Below are 14286 nucleotides of genomic sequence, written 5' to 3'. Positions count from 1 at the left end.
TCAAGTCAAGTCTTTGTCCAATAGTAGCTGGTCAATGATTGTACATAAGTACGCTGCAATAACACATTGCACAATGAATATGTCATCCCTCATGTTTGAATGGCTACCCCTTCGAGTCAATTCTTTGGCCTAAAAGTAGCTGATCAATGATTGTACTCTAATACCCTATAATAACACGTCACACAATAAATCATGAGCATGTCATCCCTCATATTTGAATGGCCACCCCTTCGAGTCAAGTCTATGGCCTATAGTTTTGCTAATCAATGATTGTACTCAATAGTAGTTGATCAATGATTATACTCAAGTGCCCTACAATAACACATGGCACAATAAATTGTGAGCATGTCATCCCTTATAGTTGAATGGCTGTCCCTTCAAGTCAAGTCTTTGGCCTATAGTAACTCATCAATGGTTGTACTCAAGTACCCTACGATGACACATCGCACAATATATCATGAGCATTTCACATTATTGCTCATGTTCTTGTGTTGATGTAGGGTTGTGTGCCATAATCATCCTTAATCCCTCGTATTTGAAGGGCTACACCTTCTCTTCTTTTGAAGGCCAATGTGGGAAGCCTCCGTTTTAGTAAGACTTGGTTAAGTTTTAAGAATACCCTTCTTTTGCAAAGGAAGTAGAAAAGATTGTTCTTAGGGGAAATAGATTGATGGGTGGAGTGCTGAATACTCTGGCAAACTACACGGCTTTGCAAGTTTTGGCGCTCTATCGTAACGAACTCATGGGAGGCTTGATTTTCTCAAGGAACTTCCAAACCTCACAGGACTGCACCTAGCTTTCAACCATTTCTATGGGGAAATGCCAGACGCCTTCGACTTGTATACCCGCCTCGTCTTTTTCAATCTCCACCATAATTTTATAACCGGACCCCTTCCTCGTTCGCTTGCTCAACTCAAGACTCTAGTGACGGTAGCACTCTCAGAAAACATGTTCCAAGGAAGCATTCCCAACCCCTTTTTATGCTCACTCCAATTGCTATATGTGGACCTTTCCCAGAACAATCTTTCAGGTAAGGTTTCTCCATTCTCTAGCTTTTGGTGAATTTCTCCGGTTTCTGTGTCATATTTTATAGCAAATCTTTAGCTTTTCGTTTTTGTAGATCTTTGCATTTTTAACTAGCCTTCATGACTTGTTCATCAGGTGTCATTCCCCAGAGCTTGGGAGTCCTCGATGGGCTTATCGGCGTAAATCTATCCCACAAAGGTTTAACTGGTTGTATACTGGACCTTTGGGAGAAGCTCATACATTTGGAGCACTTAAATTTGTCGCACAATAGGCTATTGGGCAACATTTCTCCTAGCTTGAGTAGTTGTTCTGAGTTGATTAGCTTGGGTATGTCCAGGAACCACAGCTCAGACCACCAAGCCTACAAAAGCTTGGCAATTTAATTCACCTTGATCTTTCCGAGAACAAGTTTACGGGCCTCGTTCCCAATTCGACACCCTATAACAATACATCTATTACAAATTTGACAGGCAACCCGAGGCTATACGATTAAATTGTGCACCGAATCTACGACTCCAGTCCACCGAATCAGTCTCATGACACCCCTTCGGTTCGGAAGCGTATATTTGGAGCTGTAGTAGGCATGATGGTGGCGTTGGTTGCGATGCTTGTGCTGGGAATGGTTTGGCTTCATCATTACTACATGAAGTTGAAGAGGCTCAGCAAAGACCATGCTTTACAAATGCCCATGCCCAACATGGATCGAGTGGGGAGGCTACTGAATATGAGGGCAGATGAACTAAGCGAAGCAACAGCATGTTTCAATGAAGAGAGTGTTCTAGGATCAAAAGAGAGTGTTGGCACTGTCTACAGAGGTATTCTAGTAGGAGGGCAAGTAGTGGCGGTCAAAGTGCTCGACAAGGACAAGACCGTAGAGGCGGAGGCTAGCTTCAAGAGAGAGATTGAGATGTTGGCGAAGGTGAGGCACAGAAGCGTTGTGAGAATCTTGGGATATTGCTTCAACGTGGAGGTGAAGGCAATCATCTTAGAGCTCGTGTCCAATGGAAGTCTCGACAAGTATCTTCAAGGGAGGCATCAGCTTTCAAGGGAGCAAAAGCTCAAAATACTACATGGAGTGGCGCTGGGACTGGAATACCTTCACAACCACCATCCGGAGGGCTCCATTGTGCACTGTGACATCAAGCCTGAGAACATACTCTTGAATGCAGATTTGGAAGCTCACATTTCTGACTTCGGCATTGCAAAACTGTTGAATGGCACCACTTTCCAAGAGTCGACATCCATTTTGCTCAGAGGATCACTCAACTATATTGCCCCAGGTCTTTTCCCTTCCCTTCCCTTCGAGTTGCTATTGTGGCTTGAGGTCTAGGGGAGAGGGACATATTTCAATTTTAGGAGTCACGACAAACTCCTTAGCTTTTAAATATTAAGTTCTAGCGTGGATGCAATCTCTAAGTCCTAGTACATGAACATTTTGAGTTTAGTAAATGAGCAAATCTCTCCCAGCTTCCCTAAATTCATGACAAGTGTTTTGGTCTTTTGGTGCTTGAAAGGGTAGTGACCCCTCATTTAACATTTTTTTGATTGCATTTTGACAGAGTATGGATACAAACCAAACCCTGGCACCAAGGGGGATGTTTAGAGCTTTGGAGTACTCATGCTTGAGGTCCTTACTAAGGGCCTTAGCACATGGATGGGGCTAGCATGGGTTTAGGATGGGAATATTTTTGTCATCATTACTCCCATCCTACACCAAGTGGTCTAGGATGGATTTAGAATGGGAGTAGCCACTTTTTCTCCCATCCTGGACCATGGCCTTTAGACCCTGGCAGCCAGAATGGGTTCCCCTTTTTTAGGGATTCAAAAACATGGAAGGATGACATGTGTCCTTGTCCCCACAAGGTCCCCACCTCTTAAACACATGAAATGATGCCATGTGTCCTCTTCCTCCTAAACCCATCCCTAGTTCTTTTTTTGTTAGCACATGGTGGGATGGGAATAGGGTAGAAATATGCATGGGATTACTTGGGACCACCTTTTCCCATTCCCATCCTATTTCTTCCCATGTGCTAAGCCCCTAAGAAAAGACCAACTTGCCATGAAATACTAGAGGAGCATTACAGCCTTGTGTCTTGGGTACAATCAGCCTACCCACACAATGTGCTCGCCATCTTCAATACTCCAGGGCTATCTATAGAAGTCACCTTACACTTAGCTCATTTGGGGCTCTTGTGTACTCAGGATCTACCCACAACGCTTGAAGTCTCACGGTTGTTTACATATCTCTGCCAAGAAAATGCTTGAGAGTATCCCAACCTGTTGAACGTATCCACTACAAGCTCTCCCAACATTGTCAAAAATTTCGCAGGGCCATCGGATTGATGTCCTTGTCGATATGGGGCCCTCTTGCATGTGGTTCTTGAAATTACGAATGCCATTGGTGCATCTCTTGTATTGCTTTGATGTTTTGTTTCAAGAAATCAAGAAATATTATGTGTTTCCTTTCTGTACTTGAATTGTAGAGTGGATCCAATCAGTATATTTTCGATGTCTACATAAACCTATAGTTATACAATGTGATTCAGTTTATGTATTTCTCTCATCGGGGAAAAATAAAGCTGTTTTGTAAATGCAATATTCATCAATAATCAAAGTCTTTTTTTCTTGGTGTACGTTATGATCTAGTATGAGGGTTAAAGAAAACCCTGTGAAGCTTCGCATTAGGATCTCTTTGTTTCTATGGAGAAACTTAATACATTGTTTTTGTATTTACATCTATCTATCTATACTATATTAACGAGGCTAATGGGTTAGGACCATGGAATGAATAAAAGTCCTTAGATCTAAATGGTAGGACGATGGAATGAATTAGAGCCCTTAGATCTAAATGGGTGAATATAATCCATTGGATATTGATCGCATCTTGGTCTCTTTTCGTCTTCCATCTTAGTGTTGCTCAAGTTCGTTGGTTTGTGTACCTCTTTTACATGCTTGCATAACTTTAAAAGCTTTCAACCTGACGAGGTGACAATGATTTCAAAGGAGGAATGCGAACTTTCTCAAAGCACAGGTATGTGTGTGTGATTTTAAAAAGATCGTTTTTCTTTCTTGTGAGTTCTTGTTGTTTGCGTGAACTTTTGCGACTGGTCTCTGCTTTCTCTGGCTTTGCTCTTTCCCTCTGGTCTCTCAACCAATCTTCAACGGTTCGGGGGGCCTCTGCTGCATGCGCTCTTTTTGACCTGTCCTCTACTTTAGCTGTTACTACCCAAAGCATGTTTTCACGATGACGCTGCGTAGATAGAGTGCAATTTCGTTCTGCGTAGATAAAGCCTGTTGCTGCATTTTCATGATCGTCCTGCCCATGCTTGGCTTTACCCTCACTTCTACCGCCACTTCTGCCCCAATGCGAGTCCTTGGTCTTTTCCATCGTTCACAAAGCTGTGAGGAAAGAGCCCCGGATGACCGATTTGTTGATGCGTGTCCAATTCTACGACTGCTTTGTGAATGTCTCTCTCTCTCTCTCTCTCTCTCTCTCTCTCTCTCTCTCTCGTCTCGGTAGCATGCTAAATTATGTTCTATTTAGCGTAGATATATCCTCTTTTTTGTGCTGCTACCTTCTGCTCTTCTTCCTTCACACGTGAGCTGGACATGGAGGCAGTGCTTTCGGCTCTGCGTATGTGTGTTGTGTGTGTGTTTGTGTTATATGCAGTGTTGCAATGGATGAAGCTTCCTCTGCAGAGAACTTGTGAGAAGATTTTTCAGGAGTGCTCAACCCAGAGCAGCAATTGAAGACTGATAGGAGACACACAGTAATCTAGCAGGAGTCTACAGCAGAGAGATCAGCAAATAGAGTCTGTTCTTGGTGGCTTACCTCAGCATGTTTTTTTTTTTTGGTGATGTCAAAGTTTTGGCCATATTTTGTACTTGGACATCAACTCTCTTTATGAGATTTTTTTGGGGATTTAGAAAATAGCTGCAGAGCCTAGAATGATGGAGATTGCGCTTCTTAAATTTTGAAATGACATCGACAGTTTTCTGAGTCGGTCTTCTTTGTGTGGCTGGTTGAGTGTTTGTTCCTGGCATTGTGTAGCTGGTTAGATTTCAGGTTTTTAACCTTTGTGGAGTGAGTTGGCATTCAAAGTCTTTTCAGACCTGGGAATCATTCACCTGATGCTAGCAACGTTCAATGTGATATTAAACCGCTCTAATGCTTGGACTAGCTTCTAGAGTGTCCCATTATAGAGTTCATTATGTAGCTTGACTTCAGATTCAACCATCTTTAAGTATCATACAAAGGAAACTCAACAACATACGCTAACTAAGCATTAGTTGGTCTCCGAATTATTTGTCCAGTGCTTGGTTGGCTGTAGCAAGCGTGATCCTCCTTCAGACCCTCATGCTTGACGCTTATAACTAAAAACTGGTTGCAAAGCCTACAGTAATCCAGGGCCTATGCCATGTGTACGTGTAGCCTCTGCAACAAAAATTGCTCATGAGATACACAAAGGTCCAAGCTGGCAACAAAAATGTGGGCTGTAGGTGCAGGACAGTTGCCACAGGGATGGGCAATAATCACTGTGAGGGGGACATAATAGCCTTTCTTTGTATCTGCTGCTCTTTGTCCCTCAATAGTTCCTTCTTCAAGATGTAACGTGCCAGCCTTCATTGTCCATTCATGAATTATACATAGCATTAGAAGTGCTCATGTCAATGGGCTGGATCTTGAAGGGGGACTCCAGATTTTGATCTGAAATCAAGATTTGACTCTGAACCATGCTGTCCTGAATCTGGTGTATCATGGACTGGTATCTTTATGGAATTAGGCTCTTTAGAACCAGACATGGACACACTGGACTGCAGGACCAGCTCCAAACAATGCTAATCCTATCTGTAGATGCAGGAGGTTGCCACAGGGATGGGCAATAATCACTGTGAGGGGGACATAATAGCCTTTCTTTGTATCTGCTGCTCTTTGTCCCTCAATAGTTCCTTCTTCAAGAATGTAACGTGCCAGCCTTCATTGTCCATTCATGAATTATACATAGCATTAGAAGTGCTCATGTCAATGGGCTGGATCTTGAAGGGGGACTCCAGATTTTGATCTGAAATCAAGATTTGACTCTGAACCATGCTGTCCTGAATCTGGTGTATCATGGACTGGTATCTTTATGGAATTAGGCTCTTTAGAACCAGACATGGACACACTGGATGACCTGCAGGACCAGCTCCAAACAATGCTAATCCTATCTGTACTGTTCAGTACAGTTCTGTCCACTATCAGCTTTGTCTTGATGATACTCAATGTAGAAATAAGACCGATCGTCCTGGAATAAAACAAAGGGGAAATCTGTTTAACTTATCAAGGATTCATCCTTCAAACCTGAATGGGCTTCATTAGACTATGGCCTGCGCCACTCCCCTACAGCTTATGTGGGCCTCGTATGTGTGCCCCATAATCAATACCTGTTGCTCATGCTGGACAGCCTGTGATAAAGCAGTGCTTCCCCCTAGATCCTGCTGTTATGACAACAGCCAATGGTGACGCACAAGTGTCCCCCTCACTCCACCTTCCTTTACTGATATGAAGGCAACCCTTCATGAAGACTCTTCAAAACTAATTTTGCTGCCAGCAGTTGCTTCCCTAGATTGTGCATAGTTTGATCCCTGATGCACGCTGAATTGCCCCAAGTCTGAACTTCTTGACTGAACTGAATGAGCCCTTGGAGGGCCCTTTTTATAGGTCTGGATGTGCCCTAGAATGCCCGACCCAGTCTGCCAGTTAAGCGCATGGAACAGCAGATTGACCCACCAATCTGCTAGACCCCTTTGGTCCTAGATTCCTATAAATATTGCACAGATTTTAACTAATCTCTTTCCTCCATCCACTGCAATAACTTTACAAGCCCGTACAGATGCACCCACATTGCTGATTTGATGCTGTACATGCTGAGCTTGCTGTCCACATTGCATCCTATGTGCTGCCCATGTGGCAGCCTTGCATTCCTTCTCATCTCTGCCCCTGTGGAGATCCATGTCGCCATCTTGAGCCCTGTTTCCCCTCCCCCATGCTCTCCTAATTTGGGGCCTCATAGATGGAGATGTGACAACCTAACCTCCAACAATGCCTCTCAACGACTGGCCACGTTGATGTAGATGCTCCATTGAGAAGCCCTTCAGAAGGTTGCAGCTCTCAAATCTGCCTTGAGTAAGTACGCTTTGTTGAAGGTTGCAGCTAAGGCTACTGTTGAGGTCTGAGTTGGCTAAGAGGCTTGACTTCTTATTTGATTGCCAGTTAAGAGACTGGAGCAGCAAACTGGCCCACCAATCTGCTGGACCGGACCCCTTTGGTCCTAGATACCTATAAATAGGCACAGAGTTTACATGATATCTCTCCATCCTTCTCATCTCTGCCCCTGTGGAGATGCATGTGGCCTTCCTGAGCCCTGTTGCCCCTCCCCCATGCTCTCCTCATTTGGGAGCTCATAGATGGAGAAGTGACAAAATAACCTTCAACACTGCCTCTCACCAACTGGGTCTGAGTTGGCTAAGAGGCTTGACTTCTTATTTGATTGCCAGTTAAGAGACTGGAGCAGCAAACTGGCCCACCAATCTGCTGGACTGGACCCCTTTTGTCCCAGATGCCTATAAATAGGCACAGAATTTACATGATATCTCTCCATCCTTCTCATCTCTGCCCCTGTGGAGATCCATGTGGCCTTCTTGAGCCCTGTTGCCCCTCCCCCATGCTCTCCTCATTTGGGAGCTCATAGATGGAGAGGTGACAAAATACCTTCAACAATGCCTCTCACCGACTAGCCACATCAATGTAGATGCTACATTGAGAAGCCCTTTGGAAAAATCTGAAATATTCGCCATTTTTTGGTCTTGAATTATCATTTCATTATCCAAGTACGTACCTTCTTGAAATATTTACTTATATTCTAAAATAAGTATATTTTCTCTCATAAGTTGCATTCAAATCAATATTTAAAGTTCTTCATGGAAAATACTTTCAACTAAAACTACATTATGGTTTATCTCATAAGTACCACTCAAAGTGATATCTAGAATTTTCCAGTCTTTTTTGATTAGTCCTTCATTTCCCATCTTGCTTTATTTCCATTCAATATCTTTCCATTAGTCCTCTATCTACCATCTTGATCTCTTTCGGTAAGTCCTCATGTGTGGTAATGCTTTGTGACACGCAATCAAAGCTGTATCTTCCGTCCTATACAAATCAAAAGGTTGTGAGAGTTTCCTCTTTTATTTTCTTGGCATACTATGGTTGTATAAGATTAGGAGAATCCTTTTTGAGAAAGTGGTAAATCTCGATAAATATTGGTGCCGAAAAATAATGTTTTAGAAACTCTAGCTATCGTTCTTGGAATGGTAAAAGACATTCTTCTTGAAGACAATGGAGGATGGATTAAAGCTTCATTTATATGCTCTTATGCGTGTATTTGTGTATATGCTTATGTGTATATGTTTTATATTCTGAAGCATATATACTAATATAATCATGTTTATATGCAAATGTTTTTTAATTCATTCCAACATGGAATTGACATTTTACTTCATTTATTTATGGGTGGTAAAATCTTATCCTAATGCAGAGGGAAATGGTACTTTATTAAGGAAGGAGGTATGTGTTTAAGACACATTGGAATCCTTTAGTAAAATGGATGAAATGGAAGAAGCCCTCTTGGGTCCGAATGTTAAAGACTACAAAAGTCCTTAGAGACTAAACTTCTAAAATCAAAACAAAATATAACCTTCCTCAACATCCAACACTTATTTTTCAGAAGATGAAAAATTTATTCCAATGTTTAGTTGTTACAACTAAAAATTACTTAATGAGGATGGCTTGGAGTAAGATCTCTTGGTCACAACAAACAAAGGCTCAACATATACCCCAAGCGAACACCCTTTCTACAAATAAAAAAGTGTTTGAGCTTTCACAAAAAAGACCTCATATTATCCATATAATCAATGATCATTCTCATTTTTTATCTATTACCCAACCAAAGTCCTTAGTAAAAGAATGTGTCCATCTTCGTTTCAATTGCAACAAAGGATGGCTATTCTTTGATGTTGATAAAGTAACGTGGGCCCACAACGTGGGACCATACATAGGTACAATTATGGCCATAGATCAACTTGGTGTAGTGAATTGGATTGACATAAAGTTGGTTGGGTTAATCCAAGCATGGCATATGCACTTAACTTGTTTTCCTGCTTCTTGCCTAAGAAAAAGCTCCATTTCTACGATGGATGCAAATATGTACCTTTGGTTGGTTTTCAAAAATAAGAGATAAAAATACAAAATTTTATGAAAAACAAAGGATATTGTTCTACAATGGTAAATTTTTTATTTGATTAAAGATTATTAAGAATATGAATTTTTTAAACATAATTTAATTCAATTTAATTAAATGATATACATACATACATACATACATACATATATATATATATATTAATGATGATTCCAATAAAAAGGAAAAAAAAGAAAATGGTGAACCCACAATACATTGAATCCCTTACTATATTGCAAAAATGTATCATTAAAATACAGCCATTCAATATTTTTAAAAATTTCTCATAGATCGTGCATAATGACTAAATTAAGATTTAGTTAGACATTAAAATTTAAATATTAGACATCAGATTCAACATAGATTTACAAGCCTCTAAAAAAAAAACACACTTATATGAAAAAAACATCAAAATAAGACTTTGATAAAGTCACGAGGAGAAAATGAAGAGGGGAGGAGAGAGAGAGAGAGAGAGAGAGAAAGAGAGAGAATTCTCTACTTGCATTCTCTTAAATGGCTTCCATCTAAAAAATATTGCCAACAAATAAAAATAAAAATCAATCGTTAAAACATCACAAAGGAAATGTATTTGAAATTCAATTTGTTTTTAAATTTACAAAAAAGCAATTTGATTTAATACTACATGTTAGTAGATAATATGTGGATTAAATTTATTTATTATCCCAAAGATATATACATTGATTTGGAATTGAAAATTTGGTTTTTAATAAGTTCTTGAATTATTGAAATCACATTCTCAAAGCAATATTCAAACAAAACATAAATTATTAAAACATTATCTAGGTAAGTACCTTCTTGAAAGACATACTTCAAGATTGAAATAAAATCTATTTTATCGTATATGTTGTATTCATAGTGATAATTGTAATTTTCATTCTTTAGTAATAGATAGATGTGATTTTTCTGTTTATAGATTGTGGTTCTATTGTAGTTTAATGAAAATACAACTTTCATTTATAATTTTAAGACAAATTAGATTTTGCACTTTTTCATTCGTAGGTTATAGTTAAAACTACAATATGGTTGTAGGCTTTACAACTATTAATGATATTATATATTATAATCATTAATTAAATCATATTTTGTAAAACTTTTTCATTAGTAGGTTTTAGTTAGAACTACAATATGGTTGTATGCATTGCAACTATTATTGCCATTATATATTATAATCATTTATACATACATACATACATACATATATATATCCTTTAAAAAATACCAAAAGAATCATAGCTTGCAAAAATATTAATATATAAGTTACCAAATTATATATATATATACTTCAAAATAATCTATTAACCAATAATTGCTTATTGGGATTTAGGTTGTTCAAAAATATGAAATATTGTTTATCCAATGATCAAATTCAGAAAAGGCTACAAAAAAATAAGAGATGTAGCGAGCTACGTCACTTAAAAGAATCATCATCATCCCAAAGAAAAGAAATTAATTACAACAAATGTCATAAGTTAGACCACAAATGCAGGCTAGGACTTGTCCAATTATAACATCGATAGACTCTTTTCATCAACAATTTGAGAACAATGGAACAAATTCAAGTAAACTTATTTCCTCTTAAACAATAAATACGGGATTCAAATATTCTCACCCTGCATTTGAAGTTTTGAACAATAATGTAGATCGAGTGGATATTGAAAGAATGCAATACAAGTGTTCATACTGTGGTGCAATGTTATGGAAAGGTGAATCGAATCATGAAAAAAAAAGGAAGCTTCATATGGAATATTTTGTTGTTTTCATGGTAGGGTAATCTTATCTAAAGTAAGAAGACCTCCAAATGTTTTATGGAGTCTCTTAAGCAAAAATGATGCAATAAGCCATCAATTTCAAAGTTCAATACGTGCTTACAACATCTTAGCTTTCACATCTCTAGGTGCAAAGATTGATGAAAGGGTTTCTAAGAAACCAGGAGTATACTCATTTAAGATTCATGGATCCCTATATCATCGCATTGGATCATTGGTACCATCTATAAATAACCATGAAGCTTTGGAACAAACTCAAGTTTCACAATTTGCACACATGTATATATATGACACAGAACATGAGCTTCAAAACAGAATGGGTCTTATGCCTTCATTGGATTCATCTATACTTCAATCTTTACAACTCATGATGCATGAAGTAAATCCATATGTACATGTTTTTCAACAAGCCAGAGACATTTTGATTGAAGAGCCTAATGAAAGTTTCCGGTTGCAAAAAGAAGAAAACAGTCTACCAACAACAAATGAAGTTGCCGTGCTTATGATTGGGAATAATGATGGAGATGCATATCATCGTGACACCATTTTTTGTACTCATAGAAATGAGTTACAACGAGTTTCAAATTTGCACCCTTCATATATGGCCCTCCATTATGTTCATTTGTTTCCTTATGGAGATGATGGTTGGTATCCTAACATGTCTCTAAGTGTTTCACACAATATATCTAGATAACGTGCTGGTAATCACATTTCTCAAATGTAATTATATTAAGCAAGATTACAAGTTCGTGAAGGTGATGGCAAGGGCCTTATACTATCAGGTAGGTTATTACAACAATATATAATTGATGCTTATGCAAGCATTGAACAAACTAGATTGAATTGGATCCGCTCAAATCAAAAAAAACTTTGAATAGATATGTACAAGGGATTACAAGATATGATTTCAAGCTCAGATACTCATTCTCTGATTCATGGTAGTAATGCAGGAAAAAGAATAATTTTACCTTCCTCATTTACAAGCAGTCCAAGGCAAATTATGAGTTGTATCAAGATGCCATGGCCATTGTCCGATCAAGTGGAAAACCAGGTTTATTTATAACATTTACTTGCAACCCAAAATGGCCTAAGATTCAGTGTGAGTTATTACCAAGACAAGCAGCCAATGATCGTCCAGAACTATTAGCACGTGTTTTTGCATTAAAACATGAGGAGTTAATGGATGATTTGATTAAAAGATCTATTTTGGTAGATATCAACAAAGGATATGTATATGTCATAGAATTTCAAAAAAGAGGGTTACCACATTCTCATATATTATTAATACTTCATCATCATGACAAGTTAAAGCATGTTCACGACTTTGATAAGATGGTTTGTGCCGAAATTCCATGTCATTAAAATATCCTCTCTTGCACGAAATAATTTTGAAAACACCCATTCATGGACCATGTGAAGCATTCAATAAAAAATCAGTTTGTACGGAAAAAGGAAAATGCTCCAAAAGATATCTTAAATCTTTCATTGAATCAACTATTCAAGATTGTGATGGCTATCCACTATACAGATGCAAAAATAATGGAATAACAGCTAAAGTAAGAGGAGCAATTATAGACAATTGTTGGGTTGTGCCATACAATCCTAATTTATCCTTGAAATATAATGCTCATATAAATGTAGAAGTATGTTCAACAATTTCGGCCATAAAATATGTTTACAAGTATGTTTACAAAGGTCATGATCATGCTACTGTTAAATTACATGGCGCAGTAGAACAGAAACTAAACAAAGAATAGAGAGTACACAGCAAACTAGAGATGAACAAAATTTTCCTTCAATACTGATGTAGTAGAGATGATGGCTCCATCCACCAGTGTGCTCCCACAGTGGAGCTTAGATGGCGATCTAGACAGATACTAGGTGAAGAGCTACTAGCTAGAAGATCTCTGCTGGAAGATCTGATCTGGTACAATGGACTGGGGAGGTCGCCTCTTTATAGCTATGAGGGCATTAGTCAGATCAACATAGTCAGTGGAACCGACCAATCAACCTAGTCGGTGGAGCCAACTAGTCGTCCATGGAATATTTAGGGAATATTTCGTATACCATCGCCTCGGGGACTCTCGCCCTTGAACCCCCACCAGGGGGGCTACTAGCCCCCCTGCGACCCCCCAACTGGATTAAGTTAAGGTAACTCACAGTTAGAATAACTGGACAAGTTAGTTAGACTAATTGGAATTAACTTAACTAGAATTAACCTGGTTCAAACCCCTCAATTGGACTTAAAGTCCATTCACACCAACCTTAAGACCAAGGCCCCCCTCCCCACCACAAAAAAGGCCAATTTTACCCCTACTTCAACACTTCATATCGTGCCTGTATGGGACCCAAACTGGACCCAAACACGCGCATTTTTTTAGAGAAATAAAGTCAAAAAGAGCTTAACAAATTTGTAAATGAAACTATGCCACCCAGTGCACATGGCACATCTTAGGCTAGCTCAACACCATCAAAGGCCGATCTTTGAGAAGTGCTGGAGTACTTCAAGAATTACACAAGTGACAGTGTCCCCATAGCAATGCCAAGACCACTAAGAGAATTTGAAGTTCAAGAAGCTGATAGCATTGGAGAAACTCCAATCTATGAGGGACCGCGGCAAAAACTTGCACAATAAATCTCGCCCTTGAAGGGGAGGAAGAAAAACTGGTTTTCATTGGGAAACAACTTCGACAGGAAGATGAAACCAAACTCAAAGCACTCCTAATGGAATATTGTGACTGCCTAACATGGTCATATAAAGAGATAAAAGGAATTTCACCAGACGTGGTAGTACACACGATACCTATAAGGGAAGGTGCCCACCCTAAGGTATGTGGACCTTATCGCACAAATCCTAACTATGGCACCATGGTTTATGATGAGCTAGAAAAACCCCTAGATGTCGGATTCGTCTATGAGATAGAGCACACTGATTGGGTTTCACCCATTGTCATTGTGTCTAAACATAACAAGAAGCTCAGAATATCCGTAAACTTAAAGAATGTGAATGCTGCCACAATTAGGGATCACTATCCCCTACCCTTAATAGAAACAGTGTTGGAAAAGTTGGCAGGTTTTGAAATATATAGCTTCTTGGATGGCTTCAATGGCTATAACCAAGTGCAAATTGCTCCTAAAGACCAATCAAAAATAGCATATGCTATAGAATGGGGTATTTTTGCATACAGAGTCATGCC

The 14286-nt window shown here is 39.1% G+C and overlaps 1 protein-coding gene across 1 annotated transcript; it reads left to right on the top strand.

Annotated features, from left to right (window-relative positions):
* The first annotated feature begins 1355 nt into the window (after positions 1-1355).
* Positions 1356-2665, top strand: LOC147886245 (putative leucine-rich repeat receptor-like serine/threonine-protein kinase At2g24130). The gene is made up of 2 exons (XM_087395823.1): positions 1356-2306; positions 2586-2665. Exons 1-2 carry the CDS (start codon positions 1610-1612, stop codon positions 2627-2629), a joined length of 741 nt encoding a protein of 246 aa, XP_087251949.1. The 5' UTR covers positions 1356-1609; the 3' UTR covers positions 2630-2665.
* Positions 2666-14286: the final 11621 nt, after the last annotated feature.

The sequence above is a fragment of the Dipteris shenzhenensis genome, chromosome 24 (assembly GCF_047967505.1).
Source record: "Dipteris shenzhenensis isolate YYH24624 ecotype China chromosome 24, Dip_SZ_1.0, whole genome shotgun sequence".
In the NCBI taxonomy this organism is placed as follows: domain Eukaryota; kingdom Viridiplantae; phylum Streptophyta; class Polypodiopsida; order Gleicheniales; family Dipteridaceae; genus Dipteris; species Dipteris shenzhenensis.
Note: the sequence above shows the minus strand (reverse complement) of the source record. Positions and strands in the feature narration are given on the sequence as shown.